The 22,671-nt window shown below is 37.0% G+C and overlaps 1 protein-coding gene across 1 annotated transcript in view; it reads left to right on the plus strand.

The window, feature by feature from the left end:
• The first annotated feature begins 4,270 nt into the window (after positions 1–4,270).
• The window catches only part of LOC107602096 (spectrin beta chain, non-erythrocytic 1-like), a 28,884-nt gene continuing 10,483 nt past the window's right edge, over positions 4,271–22,671 (plus strand). Inside the window, exons 1-15 of the mRNA XM_016294504.1 lie at positions 4,271–4,326; positions 4,478–4,645; positions 5,928–6,079; positions 7,301–7,474; positions 12,775–12,866; positions 13,692–13,772; positions 14,203–14,318; positions 14,450–14,562; positions 14,676–14,863; positions 16,695–16,812; positions 18,065–18,223; positions 18,314–18,616; positions 18,761–18,911; positions 20,506–21,376; positions 22,345–22,482. Of these exons, the coding sequence (XP_016149990.1) occupies positions 4,293–4,326; positions 4,478–4,645; positions 5,928–6,079; positions 7,301–7,474; positions 12,775–12,866; positions 13,692–13,772; positions 14,203–14,318; positions 14,450–14,562; positions 14,676–14,863; positions 16,695–16,812; positions 18,065–18,223; positions 18,314–18,616; positions 18,761–18,911; positions 20,506–21,376; positions 22,345–22,482 (2,858 nt within the window). The 5' untranslated portion in view covers positions 4,271–4,292. The remainder of the gene's footprint in view (positions 4,327–4,477; positions 4,646–5,927; positions 6,080–7,300; positions 7,475–12,774; positions 12,867–13,691; positions 13,773–14,202; positions 14,319–14,449; positions 14,563–14,675; positions 14,864–16,694; positions 16,813–18,064; positions 18,224–18,313; positions 18,617–18,760; positions 18,912–20,505; positions 21,377–22,344; positions 22,483–22,671) is intronic.

The following is a 22,671-nucleotide window of genomic DNA, read 5'->3' on the forward strand; positions in this document are numbered from 1 at the left end:
CAGTATAAGTCATTATAATCCATAATTATGTCCCCACTGGATGCAACAAATGCCTCGTTTATAATGGGTTTTCATGTTTTTGAATCATCGCTCCGGCCTGACAGGGAATCATCACAATATGGTGAGGGGCGTAACATTTCCGTCACACGCTTGAGGTATTCGGCCAATCACAACGCACTGGATAGCTGGCCAATCACAGCACACCTTGCTTTTTCAGACCGATGAGCTTTGTAAAAATCGACGCGTTTCAGAAAAGCGGGGCATAGAGGAGAAACAATAATGTACAGTATGTGGAAAATAATGTGTTTTTTGAACCTTAAACCGCATAAACACATTTCATTACACCAAATACACAAAATAATGTTCTTTTTAGCAACATCATATGACCCCTTTAATATATTTTAAATGTACTAAATTGCAACATCATTAAAAATGTGTAATTACAAATATATTTAAATACATGACATACAAGTTTAAACATTAAAGTATATTTTAGTTTACCAATAAATGCTTGTAGGTAGATACACTCAGCATTAACTTTAACCATATTTCAAACAAAGACAATAGAAATAATAATGAAATTACATATAAAGATGTACTTCAGTGTTACTTAATTGGTTAAAAAAAGCACTCTTAATTTCAACTAATTGCATTCAATAATTTAAACTATAATGCATATTAATTTAATTACATTCAGTTTGCACCTATAAATATATCCTATTATTTATGTAAAAAAGTACTCTTTTTAAAAGTATGCTTAAGTGTATGTCATTTTTCACAAGGAAATCTTAAAGAGTAGTAAAGATCCTATGACATAAAAACGTTTGTCTTTTAGTCAATGTATTTTAGCTTTGAGATTTAAAAAAGTTAACTAAATTAGTATTTATCAGAATACACATTTAAATTACAGTCTTTCTTCTGGAAAATGAACAATTAGCAATAGAAAGTAGAAAATAGCATTTGAAGTTTTACAAATTATTTCACATTTTTAAAAATGTGTTCATTGCTTTCATCGATGACAAAAGCTGTCAAGTGAGGTTTTGCTCCAGTGTGATATAAAACTATAGGCTACTGGCTATATAAAAAGGATAAGCCCATTAACTTAAAGGTGCACTAAGCAATATTTGAAAAACAGCTCATATACTTTGTGGGTGTATTTTCTCAAAAGTGGGAGTAATATTTAGGTCAGGTTTGCATTTTAATATTTTGTGTTTGGGATAATTTTAGCAAGATCCATATCTTACTCTAAAATAAATGACAAATGTTGGCTTATAGATTTTTGAAGACTTAAATTGTGGTCACATAGATTTCTGGTTTAATAAAATTCTCAACTAATTTGACATTCCAGTACTGCAGTGCTTAATCTAATTCGCAAAGAACTTGTTTAATGTGATAGGAAAATGTACATATGTCTCTCACCCATTCCTTTGAAACTATCTATCTGGCATTCATTTTGAAATAATTTGTACTGTCTCTTGGGCAATACAGCATCTCAAAAAAAGTCCCCCTTCTGCTTATTGGTAGAGAGTATTTGAGAATTTTCATTTTTACAGTTTGTTCTAAAAATGATTTTTGCAAGCTCTCTATAGTCTATTTTGGGTTTGTGTTATTAATACATTGATAAATCAAATGATATTACAAAAGAATGTGCCGAGTGGCTTGTGATTGTGGATTTTACTCCGTGACAAAAGGGAAAATGTCAGCGTGCATTAAAGAGATGAATCTGAGAAATTAGGCCAACTGTGAAACATCTGAAACACTTTCAAATATGAGCCGAATGTGTTTAAACATAATGAGGATTTTAAAAAAAGATGTTAAACTTGTACATATAAATGTGTGTGCGCGCGTGTGTGTGTGTGTGTGTGTGTGTGTGTGTGTGTGTACACCTACAACCATACAAACATATATATATATATACACACACATTTAAATATATGTAAATATATATAATGCAAAAATAGAATTATATATGTACAAGTGAAATATGAAAATGTATATAATGCAAATATATACTCAAATTAAGAATAAGAATGACATAAGTCTGTCGCACAAAACAAATTCAGCGTATCTCTTGACATGCCATTTAATATACCTACTAAATATAAATTGTTTTATATATACGCACATTTATATATGTACAAGTGAAATATGAAAATGTATTTAATGCAAAAATATATTAGAAATAAGAAAGAATGGTGTAAATCTTTCACATAAAACATAAATTCAACATATCTCTTGCTATGCCTTGATGTGCCATTTGGAATATTTGTCAGGATGTCCAAAACCACAGTGTGTGTGTGTGTGTGTGTGTGTGTGTGTGTGTGTGTGTTATTATGGGGGATGGGGCTGTTGAGATTTTGGGTTTATGTGTACTGGGGGAGGGGAACGCTCTGCATTTGTGTGCTGCATTCTCTCAAGATAATAATGACTGAAATCTCAATGAGCGTGTCAGGAGAACACCTGTCATAGACTCTCTGTTTGTTTATAATCATGAGAACAGTGACTGTATGGATAGAAATTCATGAGACAGCACATATGACACACAGCACACCAATGATGGTCTGGTTGTTCACTGGCAGGCATTGGAAAGGCTTCTGGAAGGGGGATGGGGTGAAGGATTAGCCTCCTAAATCTATTAGAAATTCATTCATACTAAATTCACTTATCAAGACGCTGAAGAAAAAAAGAGGGCTGCTCTCTCTTACATTGGTAGGTGAATTGACCCAGTTGTTCTGTATTCCTCTAAAAAGGTCACTTGACGTCACCCTCTCATGAAGCTACTGTACATCAGCTTGCGGGAAAATGGGACAGTTATTTGTTTTGGTTTCACAGGAATATCTGACTCCTGAAACAAATCGTTCCAGCCCTGGATGCTGAATAGCCAATGCAGCATTTCTGAGCTATTAGATAACATAGTAGGTTAATAACTGTGACGCAAAACACCTGTTAAGCTAGCTTGCACTGCACATATAGGCACTACATTAGTTTAAATGTCAGAAACCATGGCTGTGTTCCAATCACCAATTCCAATTCATAGTGCCTTACAAAGTAGACTTCACAGAAGTTGTAGGAAGCTTGTAGGCTCAGTCCCAAGAGCAGTAAAAGGGTGATCAAGTGTGCACTTTATCTTAACAGAAAGTGAAAATGGTCAATATATCCACTAGTCATTGAACTTCACCTAAACTTCACATAAAAGCTGAAGTCACGTAGGTTAGCTGCCATGTTGAGTTTCCATTTATCCTATTAATTTTTCTGTGAGTACCTTGTCGCCTTGTCTGTATCTACTGTAAATTCAATCTGAAATTTATGAATTGTGATTTGGATTCTATTAGGTTTGTGTTTGGCTGTACAGTTTTTCTCTTTGAGTGTTACTGTGGAAACTGACTTTTACTGCACTATATGCAGGGCTGCTTGAGGAAGCAGGCGCGATGGCCAATGCCTCAACAGACCTGGACAATGCTGAGGCCCAGAGACAGCTCAACAACAACAACAGGCCTTCAAGCACAGGATTCTGGGAAACAGAGACCACCAGTGCCAAACTATTTGAGTGCTCTCGCATCAAAAAACTAGCAGGTGAGTAGAAGATCTGCTGGATCTGTGCATGTGCAATATTTTGAGCGTATACACTGTATAATGTTCAGAAGTTTAGGGTCAGCGGTTTTTTTTCTTAAAGAAATTAATATTTTTATTCAGCAACAATGCCCTAAATTGTTCAAAAAAAGTGTCAGTTAAGACATTTATAATGTTACGAAAGATTTCTATTTCAAATGCTGTTCTTTTAAAATTTCTATTAATCAAAAAATCCTGAAAGAATGTATCTTGGTTTCCACAATAATATTAAGCAGCTAAAACTGCTTTCAACATTGACAACAAAATGGGACAGTTATTTGTTTTGGTTTCACAGGAATATCTGACTCCTGAAACAAATCGTTCCAGCCCTGGATGCTGAATAGCCAATGCAGCATTTCTGAGCTATTAGATAACATAGTAGGTTAATAACTGTGACGCAAAACACCTGTTAAGCTAGCTTGCACTGCACATATAGGCACTACATTAGTTTAAATGTCAGAAACCATGGCTGTGTTCCAATCACCAATTCCAATTCATAGTGCCTTACAAAGTAGACTTCACAGAAGTTGTAGGAAGCTTGTAGGCTCAGTCCCAAGAGCAGTAAAAGGGTGATCAAGTGTGCACTTTATCTTAACAGAAAGTGAAAATGGTAAATATATCCACTAGTCATTGAACTTCACCTAAACTTCACATAAAAGCTGAAGTCACGTAGGTTAGCTGCCATGTTGAGTTTCCATTTATCCTATTCATTTTTCTGTGAGTACCTTGTCGCCTTGTCTGTATCTACTGTAAATTCAATCTGAAATGTATGAATTGTGATTTGGATTCTATTAGGTTTGTGTTTGGCTGTACAGTTTTTCTCTTTGAGTGTTACTGTGGAAACTGACTTTTACTGCACTATATGCAGGGCTGCTTGAGGAAGCAGGCGCGATGGCCAATGCCTCAACAGACCTGGACAATGCTGAGGCCCAGAGACAGCTCAACAACAACAACAGGCCTTCAAGCACAGGATTCTGGGAAACAGAGACCACCAGTGCCAAACTATTTGAGTGCTCTCGCATCAAAAAACTAGCAGGTGAGTAGAAGATCTGCTGGATCTGTGCATGTGCAATATTTTGAGCGTATACACTGTATAATGTTCAGAAGTTTAGGGTCAGCGGTTTTTTTTCTTAAAGAAATTAATATTTTTATTCAGCAACAATGCCCTAAATTGTTCAAAAAAAGTGTCAGTTAAGACATTTATAATGTTACGAAAGATTTCTATTTCAAATGCTGTTCTTTTAAAATTTCTATTAATCAAAAAATCCTGAAAGAATGTATCTTGGTTTCCACAATAATATTAAGCAGCTAAAACTGCTTTCAACATTGACAACAATAAGAAGGATCATGTGACACTGAAGACTGGTTTTTATTAATGCTGAAAATTCAGCTTTGCATCACAGGAATAAATTACATTTTAAAATATATTAAAATGGAAAACACTTATTTTAAATTAATTAAATTAAATATTTCGAAATATTACTGTTTTTGCTGTGTATTTCATCAAATAAATGCAGCCTTTGTGAGCATAAGAGACTTTCAAAAATATTAGTGAAACTGACGCCAAACTTGAATGGTAGTGTATATATTAGGGATATGATATTTTTCAACTCCCATATTCTTGTTATGTATGATAAATAATATATGGCTGAAATAAAAATTCTATAACAGTCAAAAATCAAAAACTAAAAACAAATATTTTTGATTTAGACAAATCAACATTATAATGTACAGTATGCGAAATAAATATTAATTCTGAGATTTGCTAAAGATTACATTTAACAGCATTATTCGTTTTTTTTTTTAGATTAACATTAAACAATACCACGGCAAAGTTAATCTAAATGTAACTGACTGAAAACTCATCATCTGATAACCGATATGGTACCGATATCATGCATCCTTAAAGGGTTAGTTCACCCAAAAATGAAAATTATCCCATAAATTACTCACCCTCAAGTCATCCTAAGTGTATATGACTTTCTTCTTTCAGACGAATCCAGTCGGGAGTTATATTAAAACTTGTCTTTGATCTTTCAAGCTGTTTAATGGCACTCAGCAGGTGTTGCAGTGCATCAGTTCAAAAGAAGTTAAATATAAAGTGCCCATCCATAAATAAAAGTGCCTCACACGGCTCCGGGGGGTGAACAAAGGCCTCCTGTAGCAAATCGATGTGTTTTTGTAAGAAAAATATCCATATTCAAAACGTAATAATCGCTTTAATGTAGCTTGCGCTCAGTGTTGTACACGGAAGCAGCTCCGACTAACCCTTTAATATAAATAAATACATTTTGTTTGTCTTTTTGTAATCATATCAGATGAAAGGGACGCAGTCCAGAAGAAAACCTTTACTAAGTGGGTGAACTCTCATTTGGCCCGTGTGTCCTGCCGTATCTCTGACCTGTATAATGACCTGAGAGACGGATACATGCTCATCAGGCTGCTGGAGGTGTTGTCAGGAGAGCTGCTGGTGAGTTCTCAGCTGAACAAACTTTTTTACAATTTTCACTTTTCTCCACTTTTTTAATTTGACATATTTTGTGTAATTAATTAGTTTTAGCCATGCACCTAAATGCTTTTTTGACCAAAACACTAAAACTGATATTAATTAGCCGATAACCTAAAATAAAGTTTTGGTGATTCAATTTGTGTAATTAAACGTGTTCGGCTGTTCAGGGTGTCGTGTTCTAAGACGATAAATTAAACCAGATGTATTACATTTTGACAATAAGCCGCCTCTCCATATTTCAGCCAAACAAATGTACAGATTGCTATTGTATTGCTGCTGATGTTTACCTGTTAGCTTATAGATGCTGACACAGTCCAAAAGTGTCATTAGAGAGCCACTAGTTAAACAGCACAGTTTGATTTCGGCCTTCCAAAACTATTTCAGCTAAAACCATTTTTTTTTTTGGTGAAATAATTTTGGGTGCCAAAATTTTGGTGCATCACTAATTATTAGTATTTCTTGCTAGTATCACTAATACTTTTGCTGTACTATTTGGATTGAGCCCCACTCAAATGAATAGCTTAGATGATTTGACTCAATGAGGAGAGGTTTTCTCTTACTTTTCTGTAGGAATGGACCTAATATTTTTGCTTGCTGGTGATTGACCAGTAAACAACCATCCAGAAACCTAGCAACACATAGCAGCATCCTAAAAAACACTCAGGATTGTGTGTGTAGTAGTATAGTGTTTTTTTTTAATAACTTGCTCTAAGATTTGATTCAGCCCAGTGTTATTTTAATATTATTTATATATTATCATAGTTTTTAATATTTTGAATAGGCTTTTATTTTTATATTTTTAGTTTCATTTTCATTTAATTTTTATGTGCTTTTGTTATTTCTGTTAGCTTTTAAAATACAATTTAGATGTAATTTATTTTTATTTCCATTTTAGTTTTAGTTTTTATTTATTTTTAGTTAGTAAGTTTAGTGCTTCAATTTAAACTTATTTCAGTTAGCTTTCATGGCAAAAAGTCTGGTATCTAATATTCATATTTTTATTTCAGCTTTTTTCAAATAACAAAAATGTTTATTTATAATAGTTTTAGTTTTAATTCATGACAATCACCCTGACTCAGCCTACATACTATGCTTTATTAATTGTCTTTCAAAGGTTGAATACAGGAAGTTTCAAGCATGTGTTTCTGACACATTCTTGTTTTAATATGTTTTTGTTTTAAGCCTCGGCCCACGAGAGGCAGGATGAGGATTCACTGTTTGGAGAATGTGGATAAGGCTCTTCAGTTCCTCAAAGAACAGAGGGTTCATCTAGAAAATGTTGGTTCTCATGATATAGTTGATGGAAACCACCGCCTCACTCTCGGCCTCATCTGGACCATCATCCTCCGCTTCCAGGTAAGAGCTGCTTGGATTTCTTGAGACTGCTTTGGGATTTTTTGAAGGCCTCATCTGACTTTAAGAGAAAGCTCTGTGTACTGGTCTCTGGGCCGTCTTATCCAGTATGCAATCATTGACTAGCGCTGGATTTATTTGATCTGATACGGTCTGATCTGTGGGGGTGTTTGATCCCTGTCTGCCCTTTATGGTCCCTGCTGTGTGTGATCACTGTCTGTGTGGTGCCCGTGTGTCTTTATGACCGATTGTCAATACCTACATTACGTACTGTAGGTATGCAGTACTGATAGCTGTGGAGTTGACAAAATACAGTTGAGTCAAAGGCCCTGTCCTAAATGGCTCACTTTATTTGCATTAACAATGCTCGCAGTATGCATGTGACTGTGAAGGCCACAAGACCATAGTGTGACCAATTTCTCCTTTTTAATTTCTGTGGGTTGCTCACAAGTGCCTGAATGACTCCTTTTTTTGGTGTTTGCAGCCCTTTGTCCCTGTATGCTGTCATTTTATGAAGAAAAACAGCTTGGGAAGAGTGCTAAAGTTCTTTTTTGACCCAGAGCTCGCTCCAGTGTCGGCTCCAGCCCCCGAATCCAGCCCAAAGAGGGCTCCTGTTCCCAAGTTTAGCCCAGAGAAGGCTCCAGTCCCAGAGTTTAGCCCAGAGAAAGCTCCAGTCCCCGAGTTTAGCCCACGGAGGGCTCCTGTCCCTGAGTCTAGCCCAGAGAAGGCTCCTGTCCCTGAGTCTAGCCCAGAGAAGGCTCCAGTCCCCGAGTGTAGCACAGAAAGGGCTCCAGTTCCCATGTCGAGCCCAGGGAGGGCACCAGTCCCCAAGTCAAGCCCAGGGAGGGCCACTGTTCCCGAGTTAAAGGGTACCACTCTGGAGGCCTGCTGTCCCGTGTCTGTCCTGAGGGGCCTCCAGAGTACCCACCCCCCCTACCCGTTGGATGTTGTGAGGTGCGAGGATGCGCCTTCCGGGAGGGGGGTGTAATGTCAGACCCTGTTCCGTGTTTTGTGTGTGTTTTGCTCCCCAAGTGCCTTCCTTGCCCTTATTTGGTCCTTCCCGTTCCATTATGATCATTTGTTCCAGGTGTTTCCCATTCAGTTAATTTGTTCCCAGGTGTGTCCCATTAGTTCCCCTGTACTTAAGCCCTGTGTTTCCTTGTCTCCAGTGTCAGGTATTGAATGTCTGTGAATGTGTCAACCTTTCCTGCTACGGGTGTTTTTTCTGGTTCCCTTAAAGACATAAAAATCTTTTTCAAAAGAGGTTGCAGGTCTAAAAATATAAATATGGCTATTAAGGAGACCGTATAGGCAGAGAAAGTTAAATGTACAGTAGGTCATTTTTTATTTGTTTATCCTATCTAACCTAAATTTTTTAATTAAAATAAGAAGGTTATGAGTGGGATGGTGATGAGTGCTTTTTAAAAGTATGTGAAACTGTACTCAATTTTCACAAGGGAACCCAGGTTCGCCGTGATTTTGCCAAGTAAGACATGTTCAACATGGATCAACATTACTGTCCAAAAATATAGACTAAACCCAATCCCTACCCCTAAACCTAATCCTACCCATAATTTGTTCCTAAAATCAGTGTGAAATGATAGCTGATTAACAAGGGTGTAGAAGCACCTAACCCTGATTGTAAGCCTAAAACAGACATTTCCTGAAAAGTTATCCCTCAATTCTGATTGGTTAATTGGAATGTTGTTCCAGGATCAACAAGGATGTTGATCCAGGAACATGTTGTACTTAGTGAAATCACGGTCACCGGGAAACCAGGCTTGTATTTTCTCACTTCCATCATCTCTCTGAATATTTTAAAGCGCTCTGTGTCCATGTAACTACAAAGTGCAGAGCAGCTCCTGGTTTGTATTGCCTGTCATCTCTTGGCTCTATCAGTAAAGCAGTGGCTGGTTACCCAGAATGCCATCTGACTGCAGCCCAGTAAGCTGATGCTGTGGTGATTCTGGACGCTGGGACTGAGAGAGGTGGCGTGTCACTCGATCCACCGAGCGTGCCGTAGAGATGGCGGGGGGGGGATATCATTCACGCTCACCTCTCGTCCTCTCGTGATTCTTCCTCTTCCCCTCTCGCTCTCATTTATTCTCCCTCCTCCATATTCCTCTTTATATCCTGTCTCCATATATGCCGGAATATCTCTCCGCTCCCCTATTTATCTTCTTCCTACCCTCCCCATCTCTGTTGGAGTTCACTCTGCCCAGTCAGCAGGTAAGGCCGAACACTGCAGCAGCCGAACAGAGAGAGAGAGAGAGAGAGAGAGGGAGGAATTAGGAAGAGGGCAGATGGGAAAGCTGTAAGGCAAAAGAAACATGCAAACTTCAGTATCTTGTGGACCAGAAACGTTACAGATGTAGCACTATATATCACAACTTAGGCTACACTAGTTTGATGAAGGTTTTATATTTGCTTTCTCTTGTTATGTATTATTCATTATAAATCTGTTTATATGTCCTATCTTTCTTTTGTAGAACTTTGCTACTCTTGTTTTAAGCATAAGCCTTTGTAAATTTTGTTAGATTTATACTTAAAGCAAAAAAAACAGTGTCGCCCAACTGAATAAGAAAAATATTACATAACTCAAGATATATTCTGTGAGGGAAAGACTTCTTCTCTAACCTAATGTTGCTTCTCAAGCAAATTTATCTTGTTTTAAGGATGTTTTGCTGGAAAAACAAGCCTAAATTACAGGTTTTTGCAGTGCTGTTCTTTGAGGTTGTAGACATCGATCATATATTAACTGCATGATGCAAGAAATTCAATATGACGAATGATCTTGGGTCGCTGTAGTTTTGTAATGTGCTGGGGATGTTTGTGTGTGTGTGTGTGTGTGTGTGTGTTTGATTCACACTATAATGCCTGATATTGTGAGAGTGTGTCCTTGTGCCACGCATTAGTATGTATCACGTCAAAATGACAAAACTGGTGCAATTGCTGTCATATGTATTGATGAGACGACACTAAGCACAATATGATATTTGTGGCCTGATGACGGAACAGGCCAGTAAACCACAGATACTAGGTTAATGCAATCACATTAAATATGATACGATAATTCTATACAATGAATGAAAACCTTTAATGTCATTGTCATTGTATCTCATAAACTTTAATTGAAGGAGAGACCTGAATATCATTGAAATCAAAGGATTCGGGCCAGTAAGCAACCACCTGGTAACTACCCAGAAACGCCTAGCATCTTCCTAGCAAGGTCCTATCAACCACTCAAACACCTAAGCACGATGGAGGCAACTTTTGCATTGACGAGCACCATTTCTTTAGAAAATATAAAAATCTAATTTAAAGAAATAATTCACCAAAAATGAAAATTCTGCCTTCATTTACTCTTCCTCAAGTTGTTCCAAACCTGTAAGAGTTTCTTTCTTCTGTTGAGCACAAAAGAAGAAGAATGTTGGTAACTAGACAGTTGACGGCAGCCATTGACTTCCATAGTAGGGAAAAAAATGTTATGGAAGACAATGGCTACCATCAATTTTTTGGTTACCAGTCTTCATTTTTGGGTGAACTATCCCTTTAACCCTTATGAGCTTTTCAGACATTTTTGATTGATTTCATTTTGTTTTTTTGTCAATCTGAGTGGTTCAGACCTTGGTAACTTTTTTAGATATGCAATCTGGGGGGGAGATAGGAATGAATGGGAAAAACCTAATTCTTTTAACAATTTGTTCTAACACAGAGCAGTTTGTCTTTTTTTTAATTGTGTTGAATAAAATGTATATATCAGCCGCAATGTTGAATGAAGGCACACAATAATAAAGCAGTGAGACTATAAAACATCCAGAGTGCAAAAGGTTCACTCGTAATACACAAAACACACACTCACAATTAAATGAATTGCAAAATGAAATTTAAAGGGTTAGTTCACCCAAAGATGAAATTCTGTCATTAATTGCTCACCCTCATGTCGTTTCAAATCCGTAAGACCTTCGTTCATCTTCGGAACACAAATTAAGATATTTTTGAGGGAATCTGAGAGCTGTCTGACCCGGCATAGACAGCAACACAACTGAAATGTTCCCAAGTCCAGAGACGTAGCAAGGACATCGGTAAAATAATCCATGTGACATCAGTGGTTCAACCGTAATTTTACGAAGCTGCAAAAATATTTTTTGTGCGCAAAAAAAAAAAAAAAAAAACTCTATTCAACAATTCGTCTCCTCCGCGTCACCCTAGTGCCATTTTGGAGAGTGTCCACTGAAATTTCTTCTGTTGAGCACAAAAGAAGAAGAATGTTGGTAACTAGACAGTTGACGGCAGCCATTGACTTCCATAGTAGGGAAAAAAAATGTTATGGAAGACAATGGCTACCATCAATTTTTTGGTTACCAGTCTTCATTTTTGGGTGAACTATCCCTTTAACCCTTATGAGCTTTTCAGACATTTTTGATTGATTTCATTTTGTTTTTTTGTCAATCTGAGTGGTTCAGACCTTGGTAACTTTTTTAGATATGCAATCTGGGGGGGAGATAGGAATGAATGGGAAAAACCTAATTCTTTTAACAATTTGTTCTAACACAGAGCAGTTTGTCTTTTTTTTAATTGTGTTGAATAAAATGTATATATCAGCCGCAATGTTGAATGAAGGCACACAATAATAAAGCAGTGAGACTATAAAACATCCAGAGTGCAAAAGGTTCACTCGTAATACACAAAACACACACTCACAATTAAATGAATTGCAAAATGAAATTTAAAGGGTTAGTTCACCCAAAGATGAAATTCTGTCATTAATTGCTCACCCTCATGTCGTTTCAAATCCGTAAGACCTTCGTTCATCTTCGGAACACAAATTAAGATATTTTTGAGGGAATCTGAGAGCTGTCTGACCCGGCATAGACAGCAACACAACTGAAATGTTCCCAAGTCCAGAGACGTAGCAAGGACATCGGTAGAACTATCCCTTTAATTAAGATTTGAATAAGATCTAAATTACCCAAAATTTCAACAACAACAAAAAAGTATATGATTTTGTTGTTACTGCTTCAGGGAATTGTTATGCCATTTCATTGGAGAAAAAAAAATGTTTTCCCTTCAAAATTAACAACCAAGATGTAGCCCTTTTTTGATGATTGGGATACTGCATGGTCCTCCTGGTATACTATCATTTGTTTCATTGCAATATGAATATGAAGTTTTTTTGGCTTAATGATCCCAGTAGGGAAAGCAAAGCCAGTGACTGGTCCCTTAAAGAGCACACAACCATGTAATGTCTGTCAATTTCAGATTGCAGTAACCTTTTTATTGGTGTTTCTCATTCCTAACAGATCCAGGTGATTAAGATTGAGACGGAAGACAACAGAGAGACACGCTCCGCTAAAGATGCCCTACTTCTGTGGTGTCAGATGAAAACAGCAGGGTAACATCTATATATCTATCCCACAACTACCCATAACCAACCCATGGACAGTCATACTATATACTGTATATGCTGCTGGTAAAAATAATCATTTGGAATAATTAAGGTATTTTAAAGTTTTTAAAAGAAGTATTTTATGCTCACTGAGCCAGCATTTATTTGATCAAAAAAATACAGTAAAACAGTATTATTGTGAAATATTATTACCATTTAAAATAACTGTTTTCTATTTGAATATATTTTAAAATGTAATTTATTCCTGTGATCAAAGCTGAATTTTCAGCATCATTACTCCAGTCGTCAGTGTCACATGATTCTTTAGAAATAATTTTAATATGCTGATTTGCTGCTTAATTATTAATATGTTTTTCTTATTATCAGTGATAAATACCATTTTTGCTGTTTAATATTTTTATGGAAATTGTGGTACTTTAAAAGTTTAAAAGAACTGAGGCATAAATCTTTTGTAACATTATAAATGTCTTTACTACTGTCACTTTACTACATGTGAGACTGAAGTCTGAAGTAATGATGTTGAAAATTCAGCTTTGTCATCATAGGAATACATTCATATAGAAAACTTTTTAATTTTTTTCAATTTTAGTAAGATTTGACAATATTACTGTATATTTGATCATATAAAACCAGCAAAGGTGAGCATGAGACTTCTTTCAAAAACATTTTAAGAATGATAATTATTCCAAAATTTTGATAGTGTTTGGTAGTGTATGTTATTATTTGGGCCTTCAGAGAAATAGACATGATTTTGCTGTACGTGAGAAATCTTTGATGATGCTGTGATGTGTTTCCTGTGTTTTGCCCCAGGTACCCAGAGGTCAACATTCACAACTTCACCACCTGCTGGAGGGACGGCCTGGCTTTCAACGCTCTTATTCACAGGCACAGGTCAGCAGTCAGACAGATACACATCATACTGACTTGGCTTTCTTTTATACCATTCACATCATTGATAGAGGCTGTTGGGAAGTCGTGGCCTAATGGTTAAAGAGTCGGACTCGTAACCCAAAGGTTGCGGGTTCGAGTCTTGTACCGGTAGGGATTGTAGGTGGGGGGAATGAATGTGCAGTGCACTCTCCCACCTTCAATACCACGACTGAGGTGCCCTTGAGCAAGGCACCGAACCCCCAACTGCTCCCCGGGCGCCGCAGCAAAAAATGGCTGCCCACTGCTCCGGGTGTGTGTTCACGGTGTGTGTGTGTGTGTTCACTGCTGTGTGTGTGCACTTTGGATGGGTAAATGCAGAGCACTAAATTACAGTATGGCTCACATGTCACGTCACGTTATGTGAGCTGATTTCTGCTTGCGTGTTTCACAGGCCTGATTTAATTGAATTCCACAAGTTGACCAGATCCAATGCAACACACAACCTCCAGCAAGCCTTTAACATAGCTGAACAGAGTCTCGGACTCACCAAACTACTAGACCCTGAGGGTAACGAACAGCATTTTACTCTCACTAAATACAGCTAATACAGTGTGAACCTTTAAATGGCCTTGTTCAGACAGAGATTTGCTAAATTGCTGAATGATCACTCAAAACTATAACCATTTTTTCCCACCCAGATGTAAACACAGAGAATCCAGATGAGAAGTCCATCATCACTTATGTAGTATCCTACTATCATTATTTCTCCAAAATGAAGGCACTTATTGTAGAAGGGAAGAGAATTGGAAAGGTAGGAGGTGTTTTTGTGCATGTTTGATAAAGCTAAATACATTATCGTCTCATGTGAATTCGCTCGAGTGTGTTATCAGATGCACATTTTTCCTCTCTTTTTCCTCTTTCTAGGTGCTGGACAATGCTATAGAAGCTGAGAAGATCATTCGCCGTTACGAGGCTTTAGCATCCGACCTGTTAGAGTGGATTGAGAGAACCATTAGCATCATTAGCAACCAGAAGTTTGCAAACTCGCTGTCGGGTGTTCAGCAACAGCTTCAAGCCTTTACCACCTACTGCACCATTGAGAAGCCTATCAAGTAAGAGAGAATAAATGAAACCGAGGTCTGATGACTGCCAGAGAAGTACTCGTCTCAAACTATGACTGTGAATCATCTGTTTCTTTCAGCTCTTTCTTACTCTACCATTTAAGGAGACTAGTCACTGTATTGTTGGTCAAAGGTGTTCCTACCCGTGTGAAAAAGAAGTGCGCTTATATCGAATGTGCACTTGCAGTGTACTTCAAATCTTAAAAGTGTATTAAAAAAAACTGTACTTGCAGTGCAGATTATATAATATTAATGGAATAAAGGGCCACTTAAGTGTACTTTCATGACTTTTCTTAACACACACAGGGATAGTTCACCCAAAAATTTAAATCCAAACCTGTATGAGTTTCTGACTTCTGTTGAATACAAAAGAAGGTATTATGAAGAATGTTGTAACCAAACAGTTGCTGGTAGCCATTGACTTCCATAGTATGGAAAAATTACTATGGAAGTCAATGGCTACCAACAACTTTTTGTTTATACACATTCTTTAAAATATCTTCTTTTGTGTTCAACAGAAGACAGTACAATACAGGTTTGAAACAACACGAAGGTGAGTAAATGATGACAGAATTTTCTTTTTTTTGGGTGAACAACAGAAATTACATTGAATTATATTTTATTTCACCAAAATTGCTTGTCGGTACATTCTGCAGTGCACATTAAACATTTCAAAGACAGTAGAAGTGTTTATGACATTATATATAAAGTTGTACTGAAGTCCTACTTAAGTGGGTTAAAAAAGCACTCTTAAGTTCAGCTAATTGCATTTAACATAATTTTCATTTAATTATAAATACCATGCAATTAAGTGTCCGAGAACATTACATTCAGTCCATACTTAAGTATATTATTTAAAGCACTCTTTTTAAAAGCATACTAGCTGGAAAGTGTTTTTTTCCCCGCTGATTATTGGCAGATTGTTCAGCTAACCATAGCTATTCAATATCTGACCACAAGTAAGCTGTATTATTGTAATTTTTCTCACCACTTAACATTGTGTAATGAACAAACAATATCATCAACTCTTGTTGAAAATTAATGATTTTTGGTCACTTTGTCGCATACTGTCAATGTAAACTCCCTTTTAGAATCGGTTGATATGCTCAACTGATGTGCTCATGTTTATTGGACACTTTTACTCTGTTTTTAAAGCTTTAAGTTAATTGCATTAGTCCATTTGGAATAAAGACTTGTTCATGCCGTTGCATTCATCAAATATCACAATCAGGGAATGTGCTGACACTTGAGAGAGCTGTTACTTTCACTGCGAGGAATGCAGCTTGTTTAACACTCAGTGACCGAAGTTACCGTACAGTGACACTGACATACAGTTTAATATGTGATCTGAAATAGTATCTGTGCTGTTTTTAATGGAAAGATGTACAGCACAGACAGCACATACAGTGGGTACGGAAAGTATTCAGACCCCCTTAAATTTTTCACTCTTTGTTATATTGCAGCCATTTGCTAAATTCATTTAAGTTAATTTTTTTTCCTCATTAATGTACACACAGCACCCCATATTGACAGAAAAACACAGAATTGTTGACATTTTTGCAGATTTATTAAAAAAGAAAAACTGAAATATCACATGGTCCTAAGTATTCAGACCCTTTGCTGTGACACTCATATATTTAACTCAGGTGCTGTCCATTTCTTCTGATCATCCTTGAGATGGTTCCACACCTTCATTTGAGTCCAGCTGTGTTTGACTATACTGATTGGACTTGATTAGGAAACCCACACCCCTGTCTTTCCGTACCCACTGTATGTAGTGCAGTTTGTGTGGTTATTTATGGTGTGGATTTTTTTTGTTCAGATTCCAGGAGAAAGGGAACCTGGAGGTGCTGCTTTTCACCATCCAAAGTAAGCTCAGAGCTAACAATCAGAAGCCATATATGCCTCATGATGGGAAACTTATCTCAGACATCAATAAGGTATGTACTGTTTAGTTAATATGGTTCTTAGCTGGTTACAGTGTCAAATTAGTATTTTTGTATAACCAAAACAGGGCTGATTCCCTTTCAGAAAAAAAAAATTTATTTTAAATTTTAAAATATAGAAATATAAATTTAATATCATGTCATTTGAATTAAATATTAACTAAAGACCTAAAGAAGAAATATACACCGCTTGTCAAAAGTTTTGGAATAATTAAGATTTTTTTTATGTAATGTAAAACCCCTGATTTTGATTTTAAAAATACAGTAAAAAACGTAATACCGTGAAATATTTTACAATTTAAAATAACTGTTTTCTAATAGAATATGTCTTAAAATGTAATTTATTCCTGTGATCAAAGCTGTATTTTCAGCATCATTACTCCAGTCTTCAGTGCCTTCAGAAATCATTCTAATATGCTGATGTGCAGCTCAGTTGTGCTCAGTTATTAATAATAGTACTTATTATTTTTACTGTGGAAAACTGTTTTTGCTGCTTAATATTTTTGTGGAAACCATGTTTTTTTTTCCCTTCAGGACTCTTTGGTAAATTGAAAGTTCAAAAGAACAACATTTGAAATGGAATTTTTTGCATCATTATAAATGTCCTGACTGTTACTTTTTATCCTTTTAATGCATCCTTGCTGAATAAAAGTATTATTATTTTTGATCATACTTCCTCCAAATTTTGAAATGGTAGTGTATCACAATTTCAACAAAATTTATGAAGCAGCACAACTGTTTTCAAATAATCAGAAATGGTTCTTGAGCAGCGAATCAGCATATTAGAATAATTTCTGAAGGATCATGTGGCACTGAAGACTGGAGTAATGATGCTGAAAATACAGCTTTGATCACAGGAATAAATTACACTTTAAAACATATTCAAATACAAAACAGCTATTTTAAATTGAAATAATATTTCACAATTTTAGTGTTTTACTGTGTGTTTAATTAAATAAATGCAGCCTTGGTGATTATAAAAGACATTTCAAAAATTTTAACATTTTTTAATTATGTCAAACTTTTAGTGATTCCGATCATTTTTTTAATAATTACAGATAGTGTATCATTTTTGTATATATTATTTATTATAGGAAGTTTTATTTACCTACTATTTACCCTTTTGAGCTAAGCTATTCACACTTTAGTATATTTATATATTATTGAATGACTTAATCAAAATTATTGTATGATTATTGGCATTGTCTCACAGAATAATCCTGATATTTTGTTTTTCTCATGAAAGGCGTGGGAGAGACTAGAGAAGGCGGAGCACGAGAGGGGCGTGGCTCTTAGAAAAGAGCTGATTCGTCAGGAAAAGCTAGAACTTCTAGCTCAACGATTCGATCATAAGACCACCATGAGGCAGGCTTGGCTGAATGAAAACCAGCGTCTCGTCTCACAGGTGTGCAGAAAAGAAAAAATAAAACTTGGTGAACTGGGTAAAATAAAACAGGTGAAATTCTGATTTAAACGGGTACTGTGTTTTTCTCAGGATAACTTCGGCTATGACCTGCCAGCTGTTGAAGCTGCCATGAAGAAACACGAGGCGATCGAAGCAGACATCATGTCATACGAGGAGCGCATCAGTGTCGTGGTGGAGCTGGCGACCGAGATGGAGTCAGAAGGGTACTATGACATCCGACGTATCTTGGCGCGCAAAGAAAACATCTTCGGCCAGTGGAGCCTTCTGAAGGAGCTGGTGGTGGGGCGTAAAGCCCGTCTGGAGAAGAACCTGGCCTTGCAGAAGACCTTCCAAGAGATGGTCTACATGATCGACTGGATGGAGGAGATGCAGGTGGGTTGACTGTTCCAATTTGATTTGGTTTTTGATTAAAACCAGCCACTAAAACATTATATGGTGTTTTAAGACTATTTTCATGCCACTATTTTCATGCAGTAATCAAGTTGACACAATCAAAATGCCATATTCTCACTCCAGGTTAAGCTGCTGTCTAAAGACTATGGCAAACATCTTCTTGAAGTGGAGGACATGCTCCAGAAACAGAGTTTACAGGAGGCTGACATCTCTATACAGGCAGACAGAGTTCAAATCCTCAACACTGCAGCTCTCAAATTCACCACTATTGAAGGTGAGTGCGCCTCAAAACAGTAACATGATGAATATTGATTCAGAGACACTGTATGGGGTCAGGATGTGATGGCAGATTGTGATATAAAGGTTACTGTAACTGGATGCATTTCTATCACTGAGATGTCCAGAGACCTCTGCAGGGTAGAGTATGTAAAATTATATGACATGAGGAACTTGCAAAATGCGCCACAAGAGGGCTGGAGTTGGTTTGCTCTGTATTCAGTGCATACTGTGATTCAGAGCTCAACAATGAGGATTTTTCTGCTTTTGCCATGTTTTTTTTTATTTGCTACAAATTATATTAACGTTTTCAACTAAATGTTAAGTTTATTTTTTTTAAAGATCTTCTGTTTTTACAAAAAGATGCTGAAAGCTTCATAGTCTTGTGGAAATGGTGATATCATTTTTTTTTGTATTCTTTGATCAAAAGAAAGTTCAAAAGAACAGCATCTTTTTAAAATAGAAATAGTTTTTAACATTATAAAAGTCTTTAAAATTGTTAATCTCTTTAAAAAAAAATTAAAATCTTACTGACACAGTGTGTGTGTGTGTGTGTGTGTATGTATATACAGTATATATATAAGAAAATTTGCAACAAGTTGAAAATAGCTATGCAGCTATATCTCCATAAATTCATAAATACTCTCAACGAATGATATACTGATTAATTTGTAGTTTTCAACACTTACTTGGTGTTTACAAGGCTTACTGACATTTTTAACTTATATTTATATATATATATATATATATATATATATAATAAACAATAATATAATAATTATATATATATATATATATACATGTGTGTGTGTACTAAAAATATTAAATATATATATAGTTCAGTCATGAAACTCTAGATTGCGCATTCTGATGGGGTGTTAATGTAAATGATGATTTTCAGAGAGTTAAACGACTTGGCACAAGCTGATTGGTTCATGCTGCATATGCAGCCAATGAGCTTACTGCCTTGCATTTATATGGCTGGCTAGCATTCACTTGAGATTCCTGCAGCGTGCTTTCAGAGTTACTCTGAAACCCTCCACCTCCCCAGCTCCACCTGTATAGATCTGCTACGGGGTTTTTTACATGCTATTTGTGCAGCAGCAGCATGTCTTAAATACTCACGGCACCGTATCGCCGTATGCATTGGCAGTAGCAAGTCCCTGTACTTGCTTGCAGCAGCAGCAGCAATAATCTACAACTACAGCAATAACCAACAGCAGCAGCAATTCAGCAGCAGCGTAGCAGATATATTCCGCCAAGACCAAATACATTAACATTGTCATATCCATCACCATGCTAAAATGTTCAGAGAGTTGTCATGATTGAAAGTTATATATATATAAACTAAAATAAATTTTGCAGCAAGCAAGAAATTATACAGCTATAGTGTATCTCCATAAATTCATAAATACTCAACGAATGATGCAGAACATGCTGATTAATTTGCTGTTTTCAACACTTTCTAAGTGTTTACAAGACTATCACATGTCATTTAGCTAATCTGACAAAACTCTATCTATATTAGCCAACTAAATAACAAATTGGTGAAATCAGTGAAGCTCCTTCCCTTGTCTCTGTTTCTCACTCAGGTTACCAGCCGTGTGACCCTCAGGTCATTTGTAACCGGGTCAACCACGTCAACACCTGCCTAGAAGAATTAAAGCAGCTGGCTGCAAAACGGCACTCGGAGCTGGAGGATTCACGCGAGCTTTGGGCCTTCTTTCAGGAAGTAGAGGAATCAGAGAATTGGATCCGAGAGAAGACGTCCATCTTGGCCACGCAGAGCTGCGGAAAAGACCTGAGCAGCGTCCTGCGACTGCTGCAGAAGCACAAAACTTTGGCTGGAGAGCTGTTGGCGCGACGTGCGTTACTTCAGCAGACCATGAAGAAGGGCAAGCAGATCCTCACCCAGAAGAGCTTCGGTACGGCAGGAATACAAGAACGACTGATGGAGGTCAAGGCGGAGTGGAAGAGACTGGAGGACCAGGTCACACAGAGACTCTGTAACCTACAGGAGGCGCTGGACTTTTTTCAGTTTAGCACAGAGACGGACGATCTACTAGCTTGGCTACAGGACGCTTACCGCCTCGTTTCTAGCGAGGACTTCGGACATGATGAGTATTCAACGCAGTCTCTCCTTAAAAAGCACAGAGGTGTCAGAGAGAGTATCGATAAACACCGCGTACAAGTGGTGGGCCTTCGGAAACACATGGTTGCATTGCCGTTGCATTATCGGGAGCTGGATGAGGTGCGAGCGCGCATGGCTGAGACGGAGCAGCTCTACACAGAGGTGGCGGAAGTTGGCGTGTTGCGGCAGCAGTGGCTGCATGATGCGCTGGCTGTGTATCGCATGTTCAGTGAGGTGAACGCCTGTGAGGTGTGGATCGATGAGAAGGAGCAGTGGCTGAACAGGATGGAGGTTCCCGAGAGACTAGAGGACGTGGAGGTGATCGCACACAGGTAGGAACGTTGACCAGGTGTTGCTTGTCTTCTAAATATTTAGAAATGTCATTGCATTGGAAATCACACAAGTATTGCAAATGAGAGACATTTTTGCAACATAGGCTCATTAGAAAAATGCGCCTTTGGGGTAATTTTTTTGCAAAATATTACATTGCTTCCTGCACGTTTTGTGACACTTTCAAAGTGAAATGCCCAGTGAGTGGCGCTTAAAACCTGTTCAGGTTTATCTGAAACAGATGGCAAGAATCTGGAAGTGTTTTATTACGTTGGTTTTTGTACGTTTCATGGCAGTTTGGAAATTATATGTTTGTTGAGTGGCACTAAAAGGTTAATGCTGTATCACTTTTTAAAATAATGAACCTAAACCCTAAATCTAACCAATAGTGTCAACGAAAGCAAATGTGAGATAAAACATATCTGCTAAGGCTAACATGTTTTTGTGAGCTATTATATCTTGACTAGTGTTTCACGGGATTTGTACCCAAGTGCTTTGCAATTGCAAGCCAGGTGCGCTATCGAGCAAGTTTACTGTGTCAGAAAAGCCATGCATATGGAGCTGGTTATGTGATGCAAACGTAAAATGTGTAAGTTTACAAATCATGCACTATGGTAAAAGTGTTTTGAGGTCAATATATAGTATTGTTATCGTATAGTGTAGTACCATGTGAAAATAAGCCTTTATTAATTGATAATCTGCTGCTGTGATCATAATTAGAGTGAAAAGGCATAAAAGTATTTAGGCAGTAGTGTTTATTTAATCTGGAAATCGCAGTGAATTATACTTTTGTGGAGTTTTGCGGAACAGACACATTTTTCCAATGAGCATTTGTTGCATTTTTGCAATTACCCACAGATGAAGCTGTTTTCATGGACACAAATGCATAACTTGGTTCTAAGTTGAATTGTTAGCTGTGATTTACCGTTGAATACCTTCTTATCTGAGAAGCAAATTTTCTGCATTTTAGGTTTGAGAGCTTGGACCAAGAGATGAACAGCCTGATGGGAAGAATACTAGACGTTAATCAGATCGTCCAGCAGCTCTTAGACAGCGGTCACCCCAGTTCCACTGAAGTCAGGGGCTGTCAAGATCACTTGAACAGCAGGTAACTCCACATCATAAATACAGTTTGTTTTACATATAACTTTATCCAGCATATTTAATGGAAATATATAGCATATTGAATTTAATTGGGTTTAAATGGGTATTACAAGGATAGTTCTCCCAAAAATTAACATTTTGTCATAATTTGCTCACCCTCATGTTGTTTCAAACCTGTGTACAGATAAAAACT

Source organism: Sinocyclocheilus grahami, unplaced genomic scaffold (assembly GCF_001515645.1).
Source record: "Sinocyclocheilus grahami isolate Dianchi unplaced genomic scaffold, SAMN03320097.WGS_v1.1 scaffold319.1, whole genome shotgun sequence".
NCBI classification, from domain to species: Eukaryota; Metazoa; Chordata; class Actinopteri; order Cypriniformes; family Cyprinidae; genus Sinocyclocheilus; species Sinocyclocheilus grahami.